The sequence below is a fragment of the Anoplopoma fimbria genome, chromosome 13, assembly GCF_027596085.1.
Source record: "Anoplopoma fimbria isolate UVic2021 breed Golden Eagle Sablefish chromosome 13, Afim_UVic_2022, whole genome shotgun sequence".
NCBI lineage: Eukaryota > Metazoa > Chordata > Actinopteri > Perciformes > Anoplopomatidae > Anoplopoma > Anoplopoma fimbria.
Genome location: NC_072461.1, coordinates 14,543,193 through 14,568,368, shown reverse-complemented (window position 1 = coordinate 14,568,368; position 25,176 = coordinate 14,543,193). Strand labels below are relative to the sequence as shown.

Sequence of the window (25,176 nt, the reverse complement as noted above, 5' to 3'; positions counted from 1 at the left end):
ATTTACTTAAGGATAATTGCATCGGTGCCAATGAGAAAAGATAAGCGGTGATTGATTATCAACGGATAAATGATGTTGGTTTTATACATACAGTTTCAGCAGTGTCTGCCGTCTCCTCTCCTTCTGTGTGTTCACTGCCGGCGTTGAACGTCTCAAAGTCAGATAGAGCGCTTTCCACCGCCTCCTCATCATAGTCTGTCTGGTATTCATCAGACAGTTCCTCTGAATGAGACAACATGAGCACCCTCTTTTATTCATACTACTCAGAGCTACACCACATCTGCATACTGCAAATAGGCTTTAAAAAATGTTTTCTTTAAAGATTTGTTTCTTAATGTAGATGCAACATTTTTGAGGCATTGGTTTGTGATTTCAATATATTACTGATAACTAACCATTGATTAAGGCATTCTTCACAGGTTCGATTCTTGACACTATCTCTGCCAGGTCTGTGAAGGAGGCATTCGGACAGGTTACCACCTGAAAGAGACATGCATCATTACAAAGATGACTTTAAATCAACTTCAAGTCAGTTTAATCACAATGTGTTAGATGATACTGATAATTGAGAATGCCTGGTTACATTTTAACCTTGGTTCTCTGAGTAAAGAGACTATCTCTCCACACAGTTACATATTCCATATGTGCAGGGACCAACCCTAATGGAGCAATTGACGTGGATACTGATTTACATTAGTTTGAACGGCCTCCGATCAGCCTTGCCCTGGAGAGATAGTCTCTTCACTCAGAGAACAAAGGTTACATTGTAACCGAAGATCCTCTCTTGTATTCAGACTAACTCTCTACACATATTCCATATGTATGGTGACAAGAAACGCATGGGCAGACCCCTATCCTCATCATCAAATCAGGGTGGAACAGGCCCCTGACCTGACGGCGGTTCAAATCACCCCTGAAAACCATGTTGTGTGAGACCAGTTCAGTGGTCTGATCCGTTTAGCTCGGCAAAATGGTAAATGGCCCTCAGTTCTAGGTCGTTGATTTGCTGGCCCTTCCAAGGGACACTCCAGCCCCCACTGGGGCCCCTGCCCTTGTGGATTGCACCCCATACCACCAGCAGTGCAGCTGCAGACACCACTTGGCGAGGCAGCACTGGACAAAGCATTCTATCCTTTGAAATCTTTGCATGGGACTTCCACCACCTTGAGGGCTACACAGAGCTCCTGGTTACCAGCACAGAGCCCTGCAGGTGTCTCTGAGGGAATAACCCCAGGCACAGGAGACACTTCTGCACCGGAAGAATGTGCATAAGAGTCAGCTGCGTTAAGAGAAATGTAATTCAAAGATATTATACATTGGTTAAACATATTTGCAGATTCTAAGAGTTACAGATTTGTTAATTAGAATGTAATCTATGACCTATTTTAGATTTCAAAATTTTGATATAATTTATTGATCCATGAAGCCTTTCAAAATAATAATGATGATAAAGATGATGATAGTATAATAGTAGTTTTAACTGAATTTATCTGAAAACTTTTCACAGACCCCCTTGCATAGTGCAACAGACCCCACTCGAAAAAGTATTGATTTAGGGTATTCTACAATTTCCAAATATTCACAATGATTTCAGACAAGTCTAAACTTGTCTAAAATATGATGAAACAAGACAACATAAACCAATCATAATCAACATAAACCCTGTAGTCTAGACTAGTAGTGTCAGTAGTTTGCACTCACATGGCCAGTTTTGGTCTTGTGGAACTCCTCCTGATGTCTGTCCTTAAGCATGCTGTCCACCACGCCACTGCGCTGCCACACATCAAATAATGTCTTTCCGTGCTGGTATCCCACCTCCTGCAGACACATGTAAAGGAGGGGTGGAGGGTGATTCTTAAACTTCAGATGGAAGAGACATGGATAACATGAGAAACAGAGAGAGAACTTACAGCGATCTCGTCAAACTTGCCGAACTCCAGCGTGCCGTAGTGGTCGATGGGCGGCCGAATGTACTCGCAGTATTCACACTCTTTTACCAGTTCCAGCTGCTGCACACAGCACACGTAAGCAAGCCGGGTTTGGATCTCGGCCATGTTCAGGACCTGGAAGGTAAATTTAGCTCAGTCCAACAGGGCTGTGCACGCTGGCACTGGTATATTCAGTGTACCTAGATTTTACCATTCTAAGATAGACTCTCCATCATTTCTCTAAAATAAGTTTAGCAGGTGATAACTTTGACATTTTCCAAATTAACATGTCTGAATTATTTTGGGCAAATGGCCACAAGAATAACTACAGAGGTCATCTGACATGAAAGTGTACCTTAACTTTCTCAGCCAGAGGGTTGAAGCGTTTCCACAGCAGCCACCACCCGTTCAGGGAGTCCCCATAGTTGGTTAGGTTGGTTTCATCCCGACTACCAACATCGATTGCGATCACAACCTTGGCCCCCATAGAACGAGCCACATCGGCTAGATGCCAGAATAATGAATCACATTTATTTTAGGTTTTAATAAATAGGTCCAGATAACATTTTTTATGTCAGTTTGTCATGATCACAAAATGAAAGTTTAACTGCTTTGGTAATTTCATATGAGAAATGTATGTTATTTTTCAATATGTAGGAGATATGAAGGTTCCTAATTATCTGACAAGGAGAAAAGACATAAATGGTAGCATCGGTCTTACATCTCTATTGTTCAGTCTCCACCTTTGACACTCTCTGTGTGCTGGGTAAGTCTATTATAGAGTAGCAGTACTGCTGAAACTGTACTGGTTGAGCACTTTGAGCACCAGATTGCTCTGTCTACCGATGTGTGAACATATTTTTGTCTCACTTGGGAAAGTCTATCCCTGCATTGCTAAACCCAATGCAAAATATCAGGTGATATAATCAAATCTCTAAATATTTAATTATGCTAATAAGTGGAGAGGAGTTAAGTAATTTGTTTCATTTCTCATCTGAAAAAAATCCTCCATCTTGGCTGCCGATTGAAGCCTTTAGTCTACCCCTACACTTGTATATGAGCTCTACAGGTATTTGAATATGATTGATTTCTGGGATACTGTGAAAAAATATCTGGGTGAATGTCAGTTTTTTTCGTGCTTTAGTCCAATATGGCGTAATGAGGACTTTGTGCCTGGAAGATCTGACTGAGGCTTCCGACTAGTGGGCAGACCGGGGTCTTGGTCCAAGATGTCTTAAATCCTAATGTTGGAGCCCTTGTGTCATTTGAAGAGCTGACAAGAAACACAACATTCCAAAAATGATTTTTTTTTCAATACCTAGAGATCAGAAGGTTTATTTCAAACAGTCATTAGGAAATGCCACCTCTTTCTGCTTTACACATTGCTTTATTTACTATTGCAATCAGGAAAAGAAAACCAATAAACACATTGTTGAAAAATAGAGTGGTGTTCCTATATTCTGTTATGGAACAGATAATGCCCAGTCATGTGAAGCACAAGCAGTTAAGTCCACTACCACCATGTTAGTGTCTCTCACCAGGCAGGTTGTTGATGTACCCTCCGTCCATGAGTAAATGTCCATCTTTGGGATCACAGAGAGGGGGCAGGTAACCAGACAGGGACATACTGGCTCGGACGTACCGCCACAACGAACCTAGAGAAGGCGAGACAAGTGAATGGATAACGGGTTTAAAAATAGAGAGGAAAGACTGAGTAGTGGAAAGACTTATTTTTAGAACATGCTTTACATTACATATCCAAGTTATTAAAAAAAAGAAGAACAATAAATAAATTTAAAAAAGTCCAAAGTTGCACAAACCGTCAGTGTGAACTCTCATGGAGGAAGCTGTGATATCTGTTGTAATGTTGAAGTATGGTAGCCACAGGTCCTAGCAAAGGCAGAAATTACATTTCTAATTAAGTATCAGACCATTATCATTTAAAGATACAGTCTCACAAGTGCTAACTGTTGCTCTGTAACAAGGGTTCCATCTTCCAGTTCCTGTTTTAAGGCATGGAAAAGTGCTAACGGGTAAATATTTTCCCGGAATAATAAATTTCCCTTCAAATGTGAAGATGTATTACACTTTCAGCTGTGGCAACTGAATCCAAATGAAAATTAAAAAAATTAATAATTTGGAACAATACCAATGTTCCCCTAAATCTAATAACCCCTTCTGCCTTATCTTTATCTTTTTTTTGAGAACCGTTCACCTTACCTCTATCTGCTTGCCCTTGAAGATGGAGCTAAGGCCAGAGTTAAAGGAAGCTCCAGAAAACATGGAGGTAACAGGGTAGGTCAGGTCCAAGATCTTCTTAAAGTAAGAGGTCATATCCTGAGCAAGAAAATAATTTACAAAGGGAAGTAAAGAAAAGTGTCAAGAAGAGAAGAGAAAAGTCTTAAACAGTATCAATAAATATTAGAGCTATTAGATGTCAAGAGTGTTCAAATAGAGTGAAAAATGTTATGTACATAGGTGTTTTCCTATCTTTAGTATAATGTCAACACACCATGGCCCACTCGCGAGCCCGGACCCTCATGCGACTGTTGTTCTTCTCCTCAGCATACAGCGCTCCCATTAAGGAGCCGATGGAGGTGCCGCCCACCATGTCCACAGGGATCCCCGCCTCATTCAGAGCCCGCAGGATACCGACCTGAGAGCAACCCCTGAGAAGAGAGTCCTCCATAAAATAACATCACATGATATCTCATTTTGATCAACCATTATCCAACAAGTTACCTCTAACAAGTACATCTGTCTCATATTTACAGTCAGATCTGTTTAAGAATCGTTTTAACATCCCTGAAGATTGCCCCCTGCTGGTACTTCTCTGTGACTTCATCATCAAGACAGAGAAGTTTACAACTGTCTAACTACCTTTCCTATTTCATTTTGCTCTCACTCTCTCCCTCCTTACCTCCCCCTGCTCTGGAAACCAACTCCACCTGATTTTCACCAGGAACATCTCTCCCTCCAACTTCTTTGTGTCTCTGACCACTTCTTCACATCTTACTCTCTCCCCCTCTCTCAAACTCCAAAACCTCTCTCTTCCTCACATACCGTCCCTTTCCTCCTTAATCTTCACTCCCTGTCTGCTCCTCTCTTGCCTCATCGGTCCTATCAGCTCTCCCCTCACCTGCATCCTTCTCACTCATGCCTCCCGACTCTGCCACAGACATCATCTCATCTCTCTACTTTGTTCTCTTCTCTGGACTTTCTCTGTCCTCAGGCTCTCCCAACCCCTACAGGTTGTCTGACACTGTGCATGCTGACAGAACCACCCTAAGTCCAGCGGAAAGGAAATGGCAGAAGTCCAAACCACACAACAGCATTTTGGTAGCCAAGTGATTACAGTGCATTCCAATCGCAATGTCCCGGGATCGAACCCGGCCGTGGCACCTTTGTTGCACGTCATATGCCTTTCTAACTCCCCCATTTCTACACTTTCTTGTCAATTAAGGTGAATATGTCCTAAAAAAATCGATATCTTCTCTCTTATTTCTCTGTAGCCGTATCCGCAGCTAAAAGCGCTTTCATTCAGTCCAAGTTCAATCTTCCTTCTCCAACCCCAAATTAACTTTTATCTAGCCCCCTCTATCCCCCCACCTCACTCTCGCTTCTCTCTTCTGACAAGCACCTTTGTTAAATACTTTATAAGTCATAGATGACTTTAGCTCTTCATTTCCCCACTCACCTGATGACACCACCTGTCATCCACCTCTTCATCTCCCACTCTTACTACCTTTTGTACCCCTCTCTCCCACTGAGGTTCTATTCCTGGTTACCTCCCGCCATCCATCTACATGCCACTTGACCCTATCCCCTCTTACCTTCTTCAGTCTATTGCTCCTGACCTCATTATTTTCATTACCCAACTCATCAAAACCTCTTTGGCAACTGGTTGTTTCTCTCTAAAAGCAGCTGGAGTGAACAATCTTTTGAAGGAACCCATACTCAACCCTTCTGATGAAAGAATGTCAGACCTGTCTCTCTCCTTCCAATCATTTTTAAAACTTTTGAGCGTGCCGTCTTCACTCCCATTATATTTCCACCACAACAACCTTCTAGATCCCCACCAGTCTGGTTTCAAGGCAGGCCACCAAACTGTTACTGGCCTCCTTGCCATCACGGAGGATCTCGACACTCTTGTTGGTCCTTTCAACAGCGTTTGATACGATGAACCGGCCTCTCCTGCGCTCTCCTTGTTCACAGCCACCCTCAAGGACTGCACTTCCAGGGCAACTTAGAGTGGATCTGTGTCTGAACCCTATAGCCCTGATAATAGGGCCCTTTAGGGTTTGGTCCTGCAGAGAGCTGGGAAAGGCCCTCTACCTGGTCTTCATCAACCTCACAAAGGCCTTCAACCTTGTCAGCAGTGACGGTCTGTTCTAGACTTTTGAGAGAATCTGCTCCCCCCCTAACACTACTGAGAATTGTGAAGTCAATCCTTGACAGCATGATGTGGACTGCCGTCTATGATTGGTCAATCTTTGAGGCATTTGACATCCGCAGCAAAGTAAAGCAAGAATGTTTACTTGCCCCTACTCTATTTATCACAAATGACCTGTCCCTGGAGACAGTCAGATTGGAAAAAACCCTACCAAGGTTGACCAAAAGGACATGGACAAACGATAAACTTATCGAGCACATCAAAATGCAGGCTCCTGTATGCCAGTGAGACATGGACACTCGAGCCTCACCAATATAGGAGTTCCAATGCGTTTCATATGTGCTTCCTACACCAAGTACTCTGCATCTCGTGGAAAGATGAGTTGCCCAAGAGGGATGTTCTGTCCCGGGCAAAGATCACATCCGTGTCCACACAATTTGAAGTTTTTTGAAGACCAGCCAACCCCTTACACCTGCAAACAGTGCCAGAAAGACTCCCAATGACGTGTGGGACATTACATTCACAGGAGGAGCTGCTTTAGGACAGTGGGCAACCAAGAGCGCTGGTCTAATTGTCCGGTGGAACTTCAGGATGCCAGAACAAATCTCTGTTTGTCTGATATCTTTTAATGGATATCTGCACTGCATCAGAACTCATCTCAAATGCAGCTGCCTGACTGCTTTGGACCAAAGCAGCCTTAGCAACAGAATAGCAATGAAAAGGTCTAATTGATTAAGTTGATGATCTTGCACCTTTGGGGCCAAACACACAAGGTTCAATGCACTTAATGTAAGTTTCTTTGAATCAAAGCTAAAAACAGACTAATAAGTGTAATGTAAAATAATTTAGGTGAGAAAATGTCACAAAATGTAACAGTTTCTGCAGTTTTAAATGACTTGTTAAAATTGATACATCGGAAGTAATGTGGATTACAGAGCTACCGGTCAACACACAGATGGCAATAACAACACAAACCCACTCCAATAATGGAGGCTAGTGGTAAATATATGGGTGCAGTAACAGTTTATTAGCATCATATCTGCTGACCTCAGGTTATAGCCGAGAGTAATACACAACCTACCTTGTCAAAGCTCCAGGACAAGGCAGAGCAGTGAGAGACAGAAACACATCAATCAGAATAGAAACAATGATAATATACCTGCTTATTGTAATATACGTATTTTGTACACATATATATTGATTTAAATTGACCATCAGTTGTTTGCTGTTACGTATTGATACTTCTGTCTGACCTCAGAAATTGGACAAAGATCATAGCTGCTATGTGAGGTACTACCGTCCCAAAACAGTGTACTTGATTCAGATTGTGATTGCAGGGTATGTAATTGCTCCTAGAGGTTCAGTCTTACAATGCTGGTGTATTGGATGTGTTTGTGTATTAAGCTGCAGTACCTGGCGCCCCCTCCGCCCAGCACAAGGGCAATGCTGTTTCCTGTCAGAATCCTTGCCAAACGAGAGAAGTCGGAATGGCGATCTGGAGACTTTTCAAACACGCGCTGGTACAACTCTCTCTGAAAAGGCACAGAAATTAAGCATTTGCTAACTGGTCCAGAATCACCAATAAAAGAGTCAGATGGTTGGCGGTTCATACCAGTTTAGGTAAACTCCTCCGGGAGAACACTCTGCGGGGGCAGGACAGGTGATGATGTCTGGAGATCCAGCTCCGCATGTTCAGCCACTCGGCCGTCCCTTTGGGCGGCGGGCCATCCTCCTTGTGCAGCAACACCAGCTGCTTCTGAGCGCGTACTGCACTGCCCTCCAGCATTCGCTCCAACTACAGATGGAGAAGAGGACGGAGAAGCAGATATAGCTTCCACTCAGCTTTTCGCAGACACCCATTGCAGAATGGCGGTTCATAAATACTGGGATGTCTTGGCTGAAGTCAAAGTGGTTTAGCTGTACTGTAAGTTGTAGTGGTTGGCTACCTACAGCTTGTTTGGATGAACTGATCAACTCATTTAGCAAAGAAACTGCTGATAAAACTGCTAGGAACTTACAACCTTTCTCCACAGTGCTTTTATAGTATTTTCATGGTAGAAGAACGAGTCATAATTCCCCAACCCATATTTTCTTTATTTTCCTCTGACACTGAACATGTGCGTGTAATATTTGCTCACTATACAGAATAGTACTACAACTTGAGAAGAAATCTTTCTCCTCATCTTAATAACACAGTATAAAAATGCGCTTCAGACATTCTGCCCCATATTTGCAGCCTACTGAAGCCTTGTTTTGATAAGCACTAAAAGCTCCTTATGCGGATAATCATAATTAATACGTAATTGAGCTACCTTATCCACGCACATTCATCTGATGTCTTACCATTAAGACTACAAAAAGCCAAATTCTTTAAATCAACTTAAAGGGTAACTTTGCTATTCGACCCTACTTTGGACAGGGCAACTCCTCAACATCAATATAAATCCACTAAAAGTGCTTGTTTTTCCCACTGACAGTCGTTATCATTGTTATGATAAGTGTCTGAAAACATTATCAAATAGTGTTGTCCCCATTAATCACTTGGACACGAACACATGGGGGAAAAAAAGAGTCCATTCTGAAAACGTACACAGTAACCCTTTAAGAAATTAAAAGGTAACTTTGTTCATTTTCAGATTGCTTGTCTTTTTTAATCCTTCCCTTGGCAGAATCATTTTTGATGAAATATCTTTTTTTGTGAAATACAAACCTGTCTTTTGTGAAATACATTCTCTGATATCATTAACTTATTCAATCAAGTTTTGTTTTGTGACTTCCTGTGTGAAGTCAAAGTTGGGGTGTGACTGCTCCAGTCCCACTATATAAATCCAGGCTGATGTGTGTTAGCACATCCCATTCTTCACTGAAGTGAATCTGTTGGTATTATTTAGCTCTCTAAATGAGAACATCCTGTATACTTTCTGCTCAAAGAGCTACATCAGCCTACGAGGCGTGAGTGTATTTAAACTGACCTCACCCACAGTGGGCTCCTGCTCGCCCAGTCCCACAATGATGATGCAGTCAGCCTGGCGGATGCAGCGCTGGGTCCAAGGCGTGAGGCTAGGGTCAGACTGGTAGAGGACTATTCGATGGATGTCTTCCTGCTGCCCGAGCCAACTGGACAGACGGTACTCATGGACACTTTAAAATAAAATTTAAAAAAAAACAACCTTATGTATATACCTGTTTATCATGTAAATTACATAACATCTGTAAAACAAGTAACATCTTAACTTACAAGTATGTAACTTAAAATGAAGTAACAGTTGTTTTACTGTGCATATTAACTTTCTTAAATCAACGTCTTTTTTTTCCAGAGATGACCAAACACAAAAAATCTGAACGCAATACTTATATATTTATGCTAAATGTACCTGTCCAGAGCAGCAGAGCCTAGGCGCTGTTTGATGGTGTCACTGGTCAGGAGTAGAGTGGGACCTTCAGAAAACCGAAACACATCTAATGAGTTTTAAAAATAGGACCGATGACATTGTTGTGAATGAAAGTGTAGTGTAATGTGAATGTGAAATTGTCATAATTAGCATGACTTCTTGAGTTAAGGCCGAAAACAAGTTTTATGAGGTCACAGTGACCTTGACCTTTGACCACTTCATTGCAATCTGTTCATCCTTTAGTCTGGGTGGATGTTTGTGACATATTTAAAGAGGTTGCCTCAAGGCGTTCATATGGAGGGACATCCCGGAAACATAATGAATCCGGACACAACTGTCGCCGGCGGCTTAAAAACAAAATTATGTACACAGTTACACATTACCATGGCGATTCCCATAAAACTTGGTATATATATGACTTGTGTTCATGTTGAACACATTCTGGGAAGTGGTCTATCGGTGGAGTGGAGTAAGCACTATAATAATAATAATAATAATAATAATAATAATCAATCCTTTATTAGTCCCACAGCGGGGAAATTTACAATTCTCTGCATTTAACCCATCCCAGAGGAGCAGTGGGCTGCTAAGAAGCGCCGGGTGGTGTGTGTGTGTGTGTGTGTGTGTGTGTGTGTGTGTGGTGGTGTGTGTGTGTGTGTGTGTGTGTGTGTGTGTGTGTGTGTGTGTGTGTGTGTGTGTGTGTGTGTGTGTGTGTGTGTGTGTGTGTACCGATGCCACTGAGAGCATGCTGCAGCTCCAGAGTGAAGGCAGTGAGGGGGACATCCTCAGACACAGGCAGTATGGACACGGTAGACAGGTTGGACGCTGGATTCCCAGAATCCCACTTGCTGGTGGGGGTGTGGAGAGCAAGACTTCGAGCTGCAGGGCAGAAGAGCGTTTTCCCCAGTGGATATTTCAGATTTAAATGTTGTATATATTGCATAGTGTATGTATGCTCTTTTATCTTGCAAATATTAAGAGGTGTAGTGCTGCCGCAGCGCAGCAAAATGAGGCCCTGCCACCTCCAGCCAATAGGGTGGAGGTGAATATAGATCAGCAGCTATGTTTATTATTAAATACTTATACAAACAGCTGTGCCAATCAGAGTTATATGTGATAAGGTAAGCTCAGCAAACGTAGATGTGTTTCAAAACTAAAACATTTCATGCTACTTTTGCTGAAGGGAAATGTGGAAAGGAGGATCTGATGAGCCATGTGAACCGGACTGTGAACCGGACTGCGAGATATAACCAACCAGTCTGATTTCAGGTGATTAAATAAAGGTAAACCCAGTGAGCAGCAGTTTGAACCGCAGTTCGCTCAACATATCAGTCCCTCATGAAGGTGGTCCAACATCTGATCCAGTCGTTATGGGTGATTAATGTGTGCAAACTTGCCTCCATAGGAACAGTGGTTACTTAATATTCAAAACAGGCCACAACTTAAAAGTTATAGGTGCGCTCCGGAACATCAACAAATAGCACTACACCTCGGCATATATCTCGATTATGATCTCCTTTCATACTAAAGTCTCCATATGCTAACTGGTAATGTTCCTATATTTGGTAGAGTATATCCATTCAGTCACATCCTGACGCACACTAAAGGGTGTAATTACCAGCCAGGGGTCCATTGACCTGCTGCATGTTGCCCAGGATCTTCTGCCCCAGCAGGTGAATCAGCCTGGTGACAACCTGAGGATACCTCCTCTTGATGGAGTTCAGAGCCCCCTCAGGTAGCTTGGCAAGCTCTGAGTCCCTGACGGCGTGGACTGTGGTGGCCCGGTTCATGTGGGTCAGGGCCTCAACCTGGACAATCCACAAAACACGTGCTTTACTGCAATGTGCATTGCCTAAAAATGCGTTGCTCCAGTGTATCTTTAGATTGGGTCTTATCAACAGTTTCTGACCACTCACCACACCAATTAGATCCCCACGGCCATACTCTCCAGCCAGCTCCTTCTTCCCATCATCCTTTGCAATGACGGAGCGCAGTCGGCCACTGAGGACGATGAAGGTGCTATCTGACTTGTCTCCCTGTCTAAAAACAGTCAGTCGATCAAAAAGCAACAAAATTAAACATTACCCACATAGACTAGTATGATTGAATTAATTCATTATAATACATTTTTCTTTCTATTATCTATATGAATTTATATTCATAATTTGTATAAGTATTGCATGACTGTAACTTGAACGATATACTTCTTCCCGGCCTATTTTCATGTTGTATCCTTTCACATGTTTTTTAATAGTGTTAATAGTGTTAACTATTAACTCTCTCCTTCTGTTTTTGTACAGTGGGCTCATACTAGTGAGCCACATCAGATTCAGAAAATGCTCCCAACTTCAGATAACTTTGTTAATGACCAGTGTGAACATGATGAATGCCACCTGTGTGTTAATGGGCGCACATTCATGAATATTGCAAATTGACAGTTATTGTCCCAATAATACCATATAAGGCCAAGAGTCCTGCCCCATATAGAAGTCCTGTTTTCAGAGATCCATAAAGAAGTCTTTATGTTTTAACAGTGTCAGCAGCAGAATTAAGGGACCCGCTAAAGACAAAGAATGGTGAAAATAACAGAGCTGTTAATGCTGCGTCACCTGAAGGTCAAATGTCACGGAAATAAAGAAGAAATGGTTCCATATGAAAAACATTTCACCACAGCAAGGTGATGGATGACTGTAATAGGAGGGGGTCAAATCATTTAAGAAGTTCATATTGATATTGTAGCACAATAGTATCAATAGCCAATTTAAATGAATGGTGATATTGTTAGGCTCTATGAACACATTTAATTTTCTGTTAGCCTACACGTCAAACAGAATAACGTCAGCATAATCATGAAGTGTAATTTAAAAGGATTTTAAACTCAAAATTACTTCAAAGTAATAAAATATACAATCCATTAGTGAAAAACTTTGGCTTGGATAACAGCAGACTAATATACAGTGGGTACGGAAAGTATTCAGACCCCTTTAAATTTTTCACCCTTTGTTTCATTGCAGCCATTTGCTAAAATCGAAAAAGTTCATTTTTTTTCTCATTAATGTACACTCAGCAACCCATCTTGACAGAAAAAAACAGAAATGTAGAACTTTTTGCAAATTTATAAAAAAAAACAACTGAAATATCACATGGTCATAAGTATTCAGACCCTTTGCTCAGTATTGAGTAGAAGCACCCTTTTGAGCTAGTACAGCCATGAGTCTTCTTGGGAATGATGCAACAAGTTTCTCACACCTGGATTTGGGGATCCTCTGCCATTCTTCCTTGCAGATCCTCTCCAGTTCTGTCAGGTTGGATGGTGAACGTTGGTGGACAGCCATTTTCAGGTCTCTCCAGAGATGCTCAATTGGGTTTAGGTCAGGGCTCTGGCTGGGCCAGTCAAGAATGGTCACAGACTTGTTCCGAAGCCACTCCTTTGTTATTTTAGCTGTGTGCTTCGGGTCATTGTCTTGTTGGAAGGTGAACCTTCGGCCCAGTCTGAGGTCCTGAGCACTCTGGAGGAGGTTTTCTTCCAGGATATCTCTGTACTTGGCCGCATTCATCTTTCCTTCAATTGCAACCAGTCGTCCTGTCCCTGCAGCTGAAAAACACCCCCATAGCATGATGCTGCCACCACCATGTTTCACTGTTGGGATTGTATTGGGCAGGTGATGAGCAGTGCCTGGTTTTCTCCACGCATACCGCTTAGAATTAACGCCAAAAAGTTCAATCTTGGTCTCATCAGACCAGAGAATCTTATTTCTCATAGTTTGGGAGTCCTCCATGTGTTTTTTGGCAAACTCTATGCAGGCTTTCATATGTCTTGCACTGAGGAGAGGCTTCCGTCGGGCCACTCTGCCATAAAGCCCCGACTGGTGGAGGGCTGCAGTGATAGTTGACTTTGTGGAACTTTCTCCCATCTCCCTACTGCATCTCTGGAGCTCAGCCACAGTGATCTTTGGGTTCTTCTTTACCTCTCTCACCAAGGCTCTTCTCCCACGATTGCTCAGTTTGGCTGGACGGCCAGGTCTAGGAAGAGTTCTGGTCATCCCATACTTCTTCCATTTAAGGATTATGGAGGCCACTGTGCTCTTAGGAACCTTGAGTGCTGCAGAAATTCTTTTGTAACCTTGGCCAGATCTGTGCCTTGCCACAATTCTGTCTCTGAGCTCCTTGGGCAGTTCCTTCGACCTCATGATTCTCATTTGTTCTGACATGCACTGTGAGCTGTAAGGTCTTATATAGACAGGTGTGTGCCTTTCCTAATCAAGTCCAATCAGTTTAATTAAACACAGCTGGACTCCAATGAAGGAGTAGAACCATCTCAAGGAGGATCAGAAGAAATGGACAGCATGTGAGTTAAATATGAGTGTCACAGCAAAGGGTCTGAATACTTATGACCATGTGATATTTCAGTTTTTCTTTTTTAATAAATTTGCAAAAAGTTCTACATTTCTGTTTTTTTCTGTCAAGATGGGTTGCTGAGTGTACATTAATGCGAAAAATTTAAAGGGGTCTGAATACTTTCCGTACCCACTGTACATAACTCTTAGGTCAGGTCTGAATCACTCAGACATTGTGTTGGTTCTTAAGAGAAAATTCAAATTATGAATGGTTCTTGCATGAGGCCAAATGAAGGAGTGGCTAAACAAATAACTTGTTTTATGGTGTAATAAAGTATATTTATGCATATCTCATTACCGTCAATGTTAGTGACACATGGTTGATTTGGAATCAACAGCTCCATAGAGTAGATACCTGTAGACGGCACGGCCAGCCTCCACAGCCATCCAGTCCAGTGCGAAGTCAATCTGTCTGACAAATGGTGACACTCTCTTCACCACAGTGTGAGCTACGTTCAACACCACCCTGGGCTCCTCACGCATCATCCTGCCAAGTCAAAAACACAGATTTGACTGCATCCTAAAGGGTGTGATGGGAAGAAGCTACTTCGAAACCCCAAAGAAATGGCTGAATGTTTTGTCTGTGAGCTTCATCCTACTCATAGAAGTGGGCCTTGGATATGGAGAGGAAGGTGCAGTCTCTGTGAGCTCGGACAGTGAAGATAAGGGGCTCTCCCGTGAGAACAGCCAGATGACCCACCATCTCCCCTGGGTGGGTGACAAACAGCAGGGTCTCCTCCTCACGGTCTATCATACGCTGGTAAACATGGAGCGACCCAGAGATGACAAATTCCACATTCACATCCTGTAAGAGATGTGGAGAGGAAAAATACGAAATGGTCTGGATGAAGGGAATGTGGTGCCTCCCTTAGAAGCCTGGGAAAATTATATTATAATGGTGGTCAATGAGTGTAGAACATATTTATAAAATGTTGGTTCCTGATCTGTCCTGTGTAGTGTTCCTGTCTTTTGATAATTGATTTAGGAAACTTGATTCACCTCCTGTTCAATCAGTGGCCCCTCAGAAGGACCTTTCATTATGCAGTCAAGTGACATGACGCACATTCCTGCTAATGGAAAACTATTGTAGTGATCAACGGAAAGGTTTTGATAATGCCACCTAAGGCAGGAACAAAGAAATCTGCAAGCAACTAAAAATGAGGATAAACAATGCAAAGGTTGAAGTGGAAGGAAACGGGGTCTAGTAAAATGTGTTTAACTAGACCTAGACATAGAATACACACAATGTGCTTTTTTGAGAAACAGTGATTGTGAACAAAATCTTTGTTGCCAAGAAAACTCCACAGGGACCCTTTAACACATTTATATCTTGTTCTAAAAGCAAGCGGTCCAACCGGCTATGTCACCCAAGCAAGGAGAAGCTCTGACAACAACAAACACAGAGGGAGAGACTTCATCCTCTGCTCAGGTAGACTTTACTCTTTTATATCTTTACATAGACAATAATTAAGAAAATGGACAGGTAGTCTGGGAAACTTTTTAATCAATCAATCAATCAATCAATCAATCAATCAATCAATCAATCAATCAATCAATCAATCAATCAATCAATCAATCAGTTCTTATTTAAATAGTATTTTAACAAATCAGATGCAATTCAAAATGTTTTACAAATGATTGACAAGAAGAAAACGGAGAGAAAATGAAGCGGAATGGTTTTGGTACCAACATCTCCATATGTAACTTTTGGAGTCTCATATGATTTTTTTATGTTGTTTTTTTCTCAAAAAACAAGCCAAACCAAATCAGCCACTGTCACCCATTCACACTGACTGCTACGACACAATTTGACATTGACCTATCACGTGCATTGTTTATCAAAAAATGTGCTTGGTAAAGGCTGTTTGTTGTGTATAGGGTGTGTGTGTCATCCATGGTGTGTGTAGGTGCGCTGCTCTCCGTAGTGCTGAAATGAAGCAGAGGAGCTCCATTGACAGAACACTATTTCTTAGTTTGGTCTCTTAGGCTGCTCGCTTTTCGTGGTCTGTTTTGAGGCCACCGCTCATGAATGTAACTAGCGCTTACATGAGTGCTTAAAAAATGTATCCATTTTCAAACAGTAGCCTTATGTAGTCGTATTTAGCCTTTTTGAGGCTATTGCATGGATAAATCTATGAATTTTATTTGAACACAGAAAATTGTCACTTCATCCTGACACCTGGCCAGTGTGTGGGACTACAAAGGTGCTCTGTAACTACTCAGTAGTAATATAGGCCTGTGTCTGTTTTAACGCATATGCCCCCCATCCCCTAGGGCCATATCATTATGGGCCCGCTTGGTAAGATAAGTTCCGTTGTCCATGGTTGCAACATTCAAGCAGTGAAATCAGAAAATGTTATCAAAATGGAGTTGTCGCTTTATGGATGCAGATCTTTTCTATATAATAATAATGAAAGATAAACTTTAACAGTAAAATATGAAATACTGTAATCAAGCCGTGTCACTGTGTGGAAAACCTGGACTTGTTAAAAGAAACACATGCATTTGGTGCCTTAACAAACTGTATGTCCAACAAAGAGCAACACATGGAGAGGTGAGTTTCTGTGGGTGTTGGCCCTACACACTGACCTGGTCTCCCTGGCGGGCCACGACCGAACCGGCTTTGACTTGCCGAAGATTCACCCTCCCCTCCAGCAGACTGGGGTTCTGATGAAATAACATTTCATGAAATAGATGTTAAAACAGAGGGAAATTTAAGTCTGTCTGAAGTCCGTTTTAACTTCCTTAACAAAAGTGGATTCATAATTACAAAACTGTTGCCAGATCACCTAAACAAACTTTATTTAAGACAGTAGGATTTTCCCAAATATGTTCCATTCCTCCATATGTAAAACAACAATTGGGATTAAATATTGTGCTAAACAATCTCAAAGCCAAATAAAGTGTGTACTTTACCTGTATTTGGATGACCTGTAGCAGATCCTTTTTGGCAGCTTGGAAAATGGCATTAACTTTATTATGCTGGAGGTTTCCTTCCCCAGCATCACTATAGTGGTAAACAGCAGAGGGAGCGGGCTGCATTGTCACAGTCTTCTTGAGGATAGACTGAGGAGTAAGAAAGGTGTCCTTAAGAAAGACATTTAAGCACAAACTAAATGCTCATTCTAAGTAACAACACCCTGTCTATACCTAAGCAGTGTCCTCAAAGGATCCATTATATCTACTGTGTAACATTGTAGTGTACAGCTTAAACAAATCTACTTTTTTTTTGAGGGCAAGTCTACATAAAAATGGCATTTTAATTTGCTCAATCATATGAAAACATTTCAATACAACAAAGGCCTGCCAATCCTTAAACCAACTAAATCAATGGAAGGAAAACAAAGAGATGCTTTATCCTCCAATCACAGATGTTGTAGTAGAAGTATTTAACCCCACAATACCCTGCAGTGTGGCAGTCATGGCTGACACAGTGTGTTGTTGCTGCTCTTTGTTCTATGTATGTTTTGTGTGATGTGTCTCTTTGTCTCGTTTTCTAAACTGAGCTGACTTCAATCATTAGATGGAGTTTGTAACTAACAAACACGGCCGATGCTCAGGTCCTTTTACTGGGAACATTCTGAAGAGTGTGACAACATAAGAACTCTCAGAGCAGTGCTGATCTGTAGCAAAGTGGAATCAGTACATCTGTTAATGTGTCTGTCTGGATGGGGACAGTTTCCTTGGACAAATGAAAATGACTGGGTTTCCAACCTGCTACTGTGCTCTCTAAAACTCTTTCCCTTCTCATATTTGCTCCACAACATTGTTAACTTTCATTACACTAACCAAGGAGCAGACTGAAGACAGGCACTACAGAGTAGTCTTAAATATATTTGTGTTACTGGCCCCAGATGTTAAAAAAAAAGTGCAAGAAGGAACATCCTTATCCAGAGACCTTCACAGTGTGATGCAGAGCGTCTTCTTTGGAAACTTGAGCCCGTTCATATACTCTGTTCAGGTCGGCTGACATTTCACCTGCATAACACAAAATTATACAGTCATAGTTTTGCTCATAAGGGTGTAGTATCAGCAATATTACTTATTGATGCTATTATTGTAGCCAGATGGACAAACATCTCATGAATTTGCAGATGTGTCTTAGAGGTTGCCGTGTAGAAACCTGCTGATGATGTTGTTGCTGCTAGTTTTGACTGGAGCAGCTTCCAATAAAATTTAGATATCTTGTGAACACCATTCTTAGCTAGCAGGGGGCTCCCCGACTTAAATCATACAGTCAAATCATGTGACAGCACAGAGCTGTTTGTTGTGAGCGGGTGTGTGTTTTTGTTTGTGTGTGTGTGTGTGTGTGTGTGTGTGTGTGTGTGTGTGTGTGTAGATGTTGTGCTGTCTAAAGTAGTGAAACAATGAGGCACACACAGTTTCTAAGCCTGCTATCAATCTGTTGAATTAAACTTCAAGGTCCGTCTCTTGATGATATGGGCCCCAATAAGACTTTTTAACAGTCTGTGAAAGTCTGTAAAATCAACTTCCCTGTATGAACACTTGAATAGCAGTACCTTTTTTTGTCTGAGAGAGAGAGGGAGAGTGAGGAAATGAGAGGGCAAGGGGAGAGAGAGAGAGAGAGAGAGAGAGAGAGAGATTTTGAAATGATATGCTGTTTGTATTTAGATGCTGCTCTGATGGTTCCGCAAAACTTAGTCTCCATGGTGCTTTATTCACGCACACTCAGTAGTTGAAGTATTATTAATAGGCTGATATTTAAACCAAAATAGGTTATATATCATGATATATTCGTAGAAACTAAACAATTCTACGTAGAATCAGACATTCAGCCCACCCGTATAGCCAGAATGGAACGAGCCTTTGGTTCAAAACCACATTTGTCCTTCACTGCGAAGATTCGGCTGTGAGAATGTCAAAGTCAATTCAGGATAATACTATTCGGGGTCACTTCTACTTACTAGTAGACTTAAGACAAAGTTTGCTGATTAAAAAATCAATAGTTTAAATCAGGTTTGGTGACTTGTTTGTTGTTTTTTGTCACTGCAAGTGGTCTCAAACATTTGATAACACATCATACTAGAACTTGTGTTTGACAATATTAGCAACAACATAAGTGGCAGAAGTGGGAAATGACTAGTCATTTGGTTTAATGATAGCAACAAGTTATTATGGTGATTTAAAAAGCAATCAAAATTAGATTTAGCTTCTTTGATGTCAGAGACATTCTAAATGTTTGTCTTTCTAGGGTTAGGGTTTCAGGGCCTTAAAATAAAAACATTACACATAGTTTAATCTATTTAGATAATCCACTAGCGTGCAGATTTGTCCAACAGAGACAAGAAAGTATGGAAAATAAAATGTGTACTGTGAGTGTGCGTGTACCTGTAACAGCCAGCGGGGTGGAGGCAGAGCGAGTTTTCTTGTATTTAGACGTAGACATGTCAGACAAGCTGGACTTTTCTGTCATAGATTGTAACAGGAAAACAGAACTTTAGACCAACATTACTACACACACAAGACTGCTGGCCAACAGTGATTTGTTGAGAGAATGCTGTTGTCCCGACCTGCATCACCTTTTTCAGAGCCCAGATCTTCAGAGTGGGAAGGCTGCCTGCGGATTCCTCTGTGTGGAAGACCCTCGCCCAGAACATGGGCCACCGACACCAAGGAGATGGCTTGGCTCTCCTGTAACACACATTGATAAATATTTAATTTGTAAACCCTCTCTAACTTAATTTGTGCTAAAGTTAAATGTATAAAGTGGAATTCTAATATCAGCTTTTAACTGTCCATCGGTGACATGATGGATATGAAGTTTTTAAAATCAAATTCTATAATGTTATATATAAAATCCTCTTTGGAGAGGGACTAAAAGATGAAGATATTGACTGACTGTTGGCTCCGAGTGGTCCCAAAGTTTATTCCTTTCGTTATACTAACACTGACTGAACAGATAATAAGGACACCTCTCTATAGTGTGAGTAAGCGCAGAAGGTATAAGCAGGAAAACAGTGCAAGGTAAGAGAATAAAGAAACCTTGGGAAGGCTCACAAAAGAGGGAACCTCCGTTCCACACAGGACAAAAGAAACTGACCTTTTGTACATATGTCCCTAAGTACATACATCCATACATACATCCATACATACAAGTATGATCCCCACAGGCCTTAATGATAGCTTCAGTTTTAAATCATTCTTATTATTTGACTTTTGATAAATTACATCATTCTTGTATTCTCTCTGCGGTTATTATGGCTTGGTCTGCTACAGATGTAATGTAATTACTCCTCTGTCTTTTTGCCTGTTGCTTGTAGCTATCTGTTAGCTGCACATCCACTAGGTGTGGTTTGTTTTACAGTTGTGCAGAATTTAGTTATTGTCTTGAATCGGTATTTTGTTATGCGTAACCTCCTTAAATATTACTCATACTCTTAGGAAGGCTCTGCTTTAAGACCGTGTTGCATATAACAGAACAGGAAGAAGACGAGCAGCACAACAAACTATATATATTTGTGGTATCAAAAATATCAGTAATGGATACAAGTGTGAGGTCTGGACTGTCCCACACAGTCAAACTGTAAAACAGTACCGGGTTGAAGAGCTCAGTGGTCAAGCCAAGGTAGTTGTGTAAGGCAAGGAAGGTCACTCTCTGGAGACGCACCATGATTATCTACAGAGGACAGAACATACAGACAGCACTGTTTATGGCAAAAGAAGGGAATGAATCCATGTTCTCAAGCCGCCTGTGTTTTTGTTGCAAGTTATTCACTGGAGAGCCCTATTCATACTGGACTAGTATGACATGGGGACCTTTATAATAAATGCGGAAGTCATCTGTGATCTTGATACCGATACCTGCCATGTCAGTACCTACTCTATTTTGCAAAACACAGAGGTCATATGATGATAGTTAGTCCCGTGCAAAACTGCATAATAGTGAGTCGCTGTTGGATTTTCTTTTACTTATCCTGTGTGAATCCTCCACACAAAACACAAATACGTGGGGTAATTTCTAAATCACATGATGTCCCCTGGTAATACTCGTCCCTTGCAGATAGGGTTTAATATGGTTGCTCACTTGAAGAATCAAAAGCTCTATTCGTACAGGAGCAAATTCTGTATTTAACTTAAATTCAATGACATTCTCCCCCTGCTATACAGTGGGTACGGAAAGTATTCAGACCCCTTTCAATTTTTCACCCTTTGTTTCATTGCAGCCATTTGCTAAAATCGAAAAAGTTCATTTTTTTTCGCATTAATGTACACTCAGCAACCCATCTTGACAGAAAAAAACAGAAATGTAGAAATTTTTGCAAATTTATTAAAAAAGAAAAACTGAAATATCACATGGTCATAAGTATTCAGACCCTTTGCTCAGTATTGAGTAGAAGCACCCTTTTGAGCTAGTACAGCCATGAGTCTTCTTGGGAATGATGCAACAAGTTTCTCACACCTGGATTTGGGGATCCTCTGCCATTCTTCCTTGCAGATCCTCTCCAGTTCTGTCAGGTTGGATGGTGAACGTTGGTGGACAGCCATTTTCAGGTCTCTCCAGAGATGCTCAATTGGGTTTAGGTCAGGGCTCTGGCTGGGCCAGTCAAGAATGGTCACAGACTTGTTCCGAAGCCACTCCTTTGTTATTTTAGCTGTGTGCTTCGGGTCATTGTCTTGTTGGAAGGTGAACCTTCGGCCCAGTCTGAGGTCCTGAGCACTCTGGAGGAGGTTTTCTTCCAGGATATCTCTGTACTTGGCCGCATTCATCTTTCCTTCATTTGCAACCAGTCGTCCTGTCCCTGCAGCTGAAAAACACCCCCATAGCATGATGCTGCCACCACCATGTTTCACTGTTGGGATTGTATTGGGCAGGTGATGAGCAGTGCCTGGTTTTCTCCACACATACCGCTTAGAATTAACGCCAAAAGTTCAATCTTGGTCTCATCAGACCAGAGAATCTTATTTCTCATAGTTTGGGAGTCCTCCATGTGTTTTTTGGCAAACTCTATGCGGGCTTTCATATGTCTTGCACTGAGGAGAGGCTTCCGTCGGGCCACTCTGCCATAAAGCCCCGACTGGTGGAGGGCTGCAGTGATAGTTGACTTTGTGGAACTTTCTCCCATCTCCCTACTGCTTCTCTGGAGCTCAGCCACAGTGATCTTTGGGTTCTTCTTTACCTCTCTCACCAAGGCTCTTCTCCCACGATTGCTCAGTTTGGCTGGACGGCCAGGTCTAGGAAGAGTTCTGGTCATCCCATACTTCTTCCATTTAAGGATTATGGAGGCCACTGTGCTCTTAGGAACCTTGAGTGCTGCAGAAATTCTTTTGTAACCTTGGCCAGATCTGTGCCTTGCCACAATTCTGTCTCTGAGCTCCTTGGGCAGTTCCTTCGACCTCATGATTCTCATTTGTTCTGACATGCACTGTGAGCTGTAAGGTCTTATATAGACAGGTGTGTGCCTTTCCTAATCAAGTCCAATCAGTTTAATTAAACACAGCTGGACTCCAATGAAGGAGTAGAACCATCTCAAGGAGGATCAGAAGAAATGGACAGCATGTGAGTTAAATATGAGTGTCACAGCAAAGGGTCTGAATACTTATGACCATGTGATATTTCAGTTTTTCTTTTTTAATAAATTTGCAAAAAGTTCTACATTTCTGTTTTTTTCTGTCAAGATGGGTTGCTGAGTGTACATTAATGCGAAAAAAAATGAACTTTTTCAATTTTAGCAAATGGCTGCAATGAAACAAAGAGTGAAAATTTTAAAGGGGTCTGAATACTTTCCGTACTCACTGTATGTCTACAAAACATCAGCTTTTATCAAAACAATTACACTATATGATATTTAGATTGATTGTTATAAATATTGTTATATTATGTAGGCCTTTGCCTTTGAATTTGCACCCAAAATGGTGTGAACGCACCCTCCAAAATGCTTGATGAGGGAAGTGCCGAAAAAAAGGCGTGCATACTAAAAGACTTGCAAAAGTAAAACCCAGAACAACACCAAATAACCAAGGTGCCAATTCGCACAAGACTAAATATTATCACCCGAGTGTTTGGCAAAATATGGTAGGTAATTTGCGGTAGAATTGTTAATTGACAAATGGCAGGCATGGCAGATCGCATGGGATTAAGATCACAGACGACCTCCGGAATTATTACAAATCACTCAAGATTTATTACTTGTTCCATGCGAAAAGGGCTATATTTTTTTCATTGTCAGTGAATACTTTACCTGGATGACACGGATCAGAGTTTCAGGATATTTGTCAAAGACTGACTGAAAGGCTGCAGCTGGAAGACGCAGGATAGTGGAGGGAACTGCAGCTCTTGCAGACACTGTTTTGTAAGGTGCAGGATAGCCCTGAAATACAGATAATACAGTGTGTGGAGAAAAAAGGATGTTGTGGACATGAAGAAAAAGCGTGACTAAAAAGAAGTGCGGTACTAAATGGTTGAAACCAAATACAATAAGATAGAGAGTTTGTCCAACAGTAAGGTCACCATTGAGTAAAAAAACAGTCTAACTAGAATTATCACCTCTGAGTCGTGTGTCTTCACCAACCAATGAAGTTCCAATTAACATTCATGTCTGTTAAAAATGTTATCCTATTAGACATTTAAATTAATTTGTCACAATTAGCATATGAATTCTGAACTAATAAAAAAAATAATCAAAAATCTCTATCAGGCAAAGCACTCAGCTCCGTCTATATAATGACCAAAATAAGAGTTGATCTAATTTTATGTTATGTGCAATGTTTTTTTATTATCTGTTCTAAAATAGAGCTCCACTACATATGAGGATGAAGACTTACAGTGATGATGTCCAGGATACTGAGCAAACTGTGAACACTGTCTCCTGGTAAAACTTCCTTCACCACAGCGTCTGTACCATCCTGCAGTCAGAAAACACAGTCACATCTCAACATGAGAGAGTACACACAGCAACACAGGTAGAGGTTCCAACACGTTGGACATTCTCCTAACTGATCACCTAACACAAAACAGCAAAGAACACAAGTGCTAATGAATAGATGAGTGTGAAAAAGAACACAGGTACTAATGAATAGATGAGTGTGAAAAAGAACACAAGTACAAATGAATAGATGAGTGTGAAAAAGAACACAGGTACTAATGAATAGATGAGTGTGACATTCACAGTGTGAAATATTCTGTGAAGCAGTAGGTGTGTGGTCTGCCCTCCGGTCTTACACTCTCATGGATGCACAGCTCCAGGCGGCCATCTTGAACCACGTAAATACTGTCGTCAGTGTCACCCGGTCGGAAGAGTGCCTCTCCCTGATGCAGCGGGATCAGCACCATGTGGCGACACAGCTCCAGGAAAAGAGGCTTCTCGAAGTGGCCTAGCACCCTGGTTACAACACATGTGCACATACAACATAGTTCTATCACTGCTTACCACATTAAGGCAATAGTCACAATATGTAACAGTAAGAAAATTCCAGTATCCTATCTGAGATATAACAAAATCAATTTTGATTCCAACAACATAGATGTGCTACGGATGCAGATTCGTTTTTTTCAGTCCTGATACTTGTGCTTTGGGTATCAGTCAATACTGAGCACTGATCTGATACCAGTGTTTAATGAATAGGCTGTGTGCCTCACTGTGTGGAAGTGACTGAGATCATTATTTATGTGTAGAGCAACATCAGGCTTGACTTAAACATTGCTTTATAATACACCTGTAGTTACTGCTAAGTGTGTATTAATGGCGTTGGTGCAATGTACTGTTGTCAATCACTAGGGGGCAGAAAACACACCTTCAGTGGCAACCCTGTCAGAAATACAACTGAGGAAGAAGAAGAACTGGTGTATCTGTTTACAGCACTGCAGGGCTGAGATGATTTATTTAGTCCTGTTCTTTTGATGAAGATATTGAATATCTTGAATTTTGACTTCTGCAATCCCTCTGAGACCCGTGGGACCGCCGGTGATCCTGTTAGATATTACTGTGTTTCAGAGGCTGCAGAGGGCTGGGTGATGAAGTTTGAGTGGAGATACTGGTCACATATAAAATTTGGTACGAACCATGTCATGCTAGCTTGTCAGGTTTCCACAACAAAAGTGCTTGGCC

General features: G+C 41.5%; 1 protein-coding gene across 6 annotated transcripts in view; it reads right to left on the bottom strand.

Moving 5' to 3' along the window:
• Positions 1–25,176, bottom strand: part of pnpla7b (patatin-like phospholipase domain containing 7b) — a 34,932-nt gene that overhangs the window by 2,463 nt on the left and 7,293 nt on the right. For 3 of the 6 annotated variants that reach the window (XM_054610689.1, XM_054610690.1, XM_054610693.1), the window contains 27 exons: positions 24,291–24,450; positions 23,894–23,974; positions 23,311–23,439; positions 20,667–20,747; positions 19,642–19,762; positions 19,460–19,537; positions 18,009–18,088; positions 17,027–17,176; positions 16,700–16,777; positions 14,710–14,915; positions 14,466–14,597; positions 11,630–11,753; positions 11,332–11,521; positions 10,443–10,592; positions 9,696–9,759; positions 9,294–9,462; positions 7,934–8,116; positions 7,735–7,853; positions 4,441–4,597; positions 4,149–4,265; positions 3,749–3,818; positions 3,467–3,583; positions 2,284–2,432; positions 1,911–2,063; positions 1,702–1,818; positions 396–480; positions 92–222 (listed from right to left, as the gene is read on the bottom strand). In XM_054610689.1, coding sequence (XP_054466664.1) covers positions 92–222; positions 396–480; positions 1,702–1,818; positions 1,911–2,063; positions 2,284–2,432; positions 3,467–3,583; positions 3,749–3,818; positions 4,149–4,265; positions 4,441–4,597; positions 7,735–7,853; positions 7,934–8,116; positions 9,294–9,462; positions 9,696–9,759; positions 10,443–10,592; positions 11,332–11,521; positions 11,630–11,753; positions 14,466–14,597; positions 14,710–14,915; positions 16,700–16,777; positions 17,027–17,176; positions 18,009–18,088; positions 19,460–19,537; positions 19,642–19,762; positions 20,667–20,747; positions 23,311–23,439; positions 23,894–23,974; positions 24,291–24,450 — 3,391 coding nt within the window. Of the gene's footprint in view, positions 1–91; positions 223–395; positions 481–1,701; positions 1,819–1,910; positions 2,064–2,283; positions 2,433–3,049; positions 3,202–3,466; positions 3,584–3,748; positions 3,819–4,148; positions 4,266–4,440; positions 4,598–7,734; positions 7,854–7,933; positions 8,117–9,293; positions 9,463–9,695; positions 9,760–10,442; positions 10,593–11,331; positions 11,522–11,629; positions 11,754–14,465; positions 14,598–14,709; positions 14,916–16,699; positions 16,778–17,026; positions 17,177–18,008; positions 18,089–19,459; positions 19,538–19,641; positions 19,763–20,666; positions 20,748–23,310; positions 23,440–23,893; positions 23,975–24,290; positions 24,451–25,176 lie in introns of those variants that run through there. The other 3 variants (XM_054610692.1, XM_054610691.1, XM_054610694.1) reach the window with 3 other exon arrangements.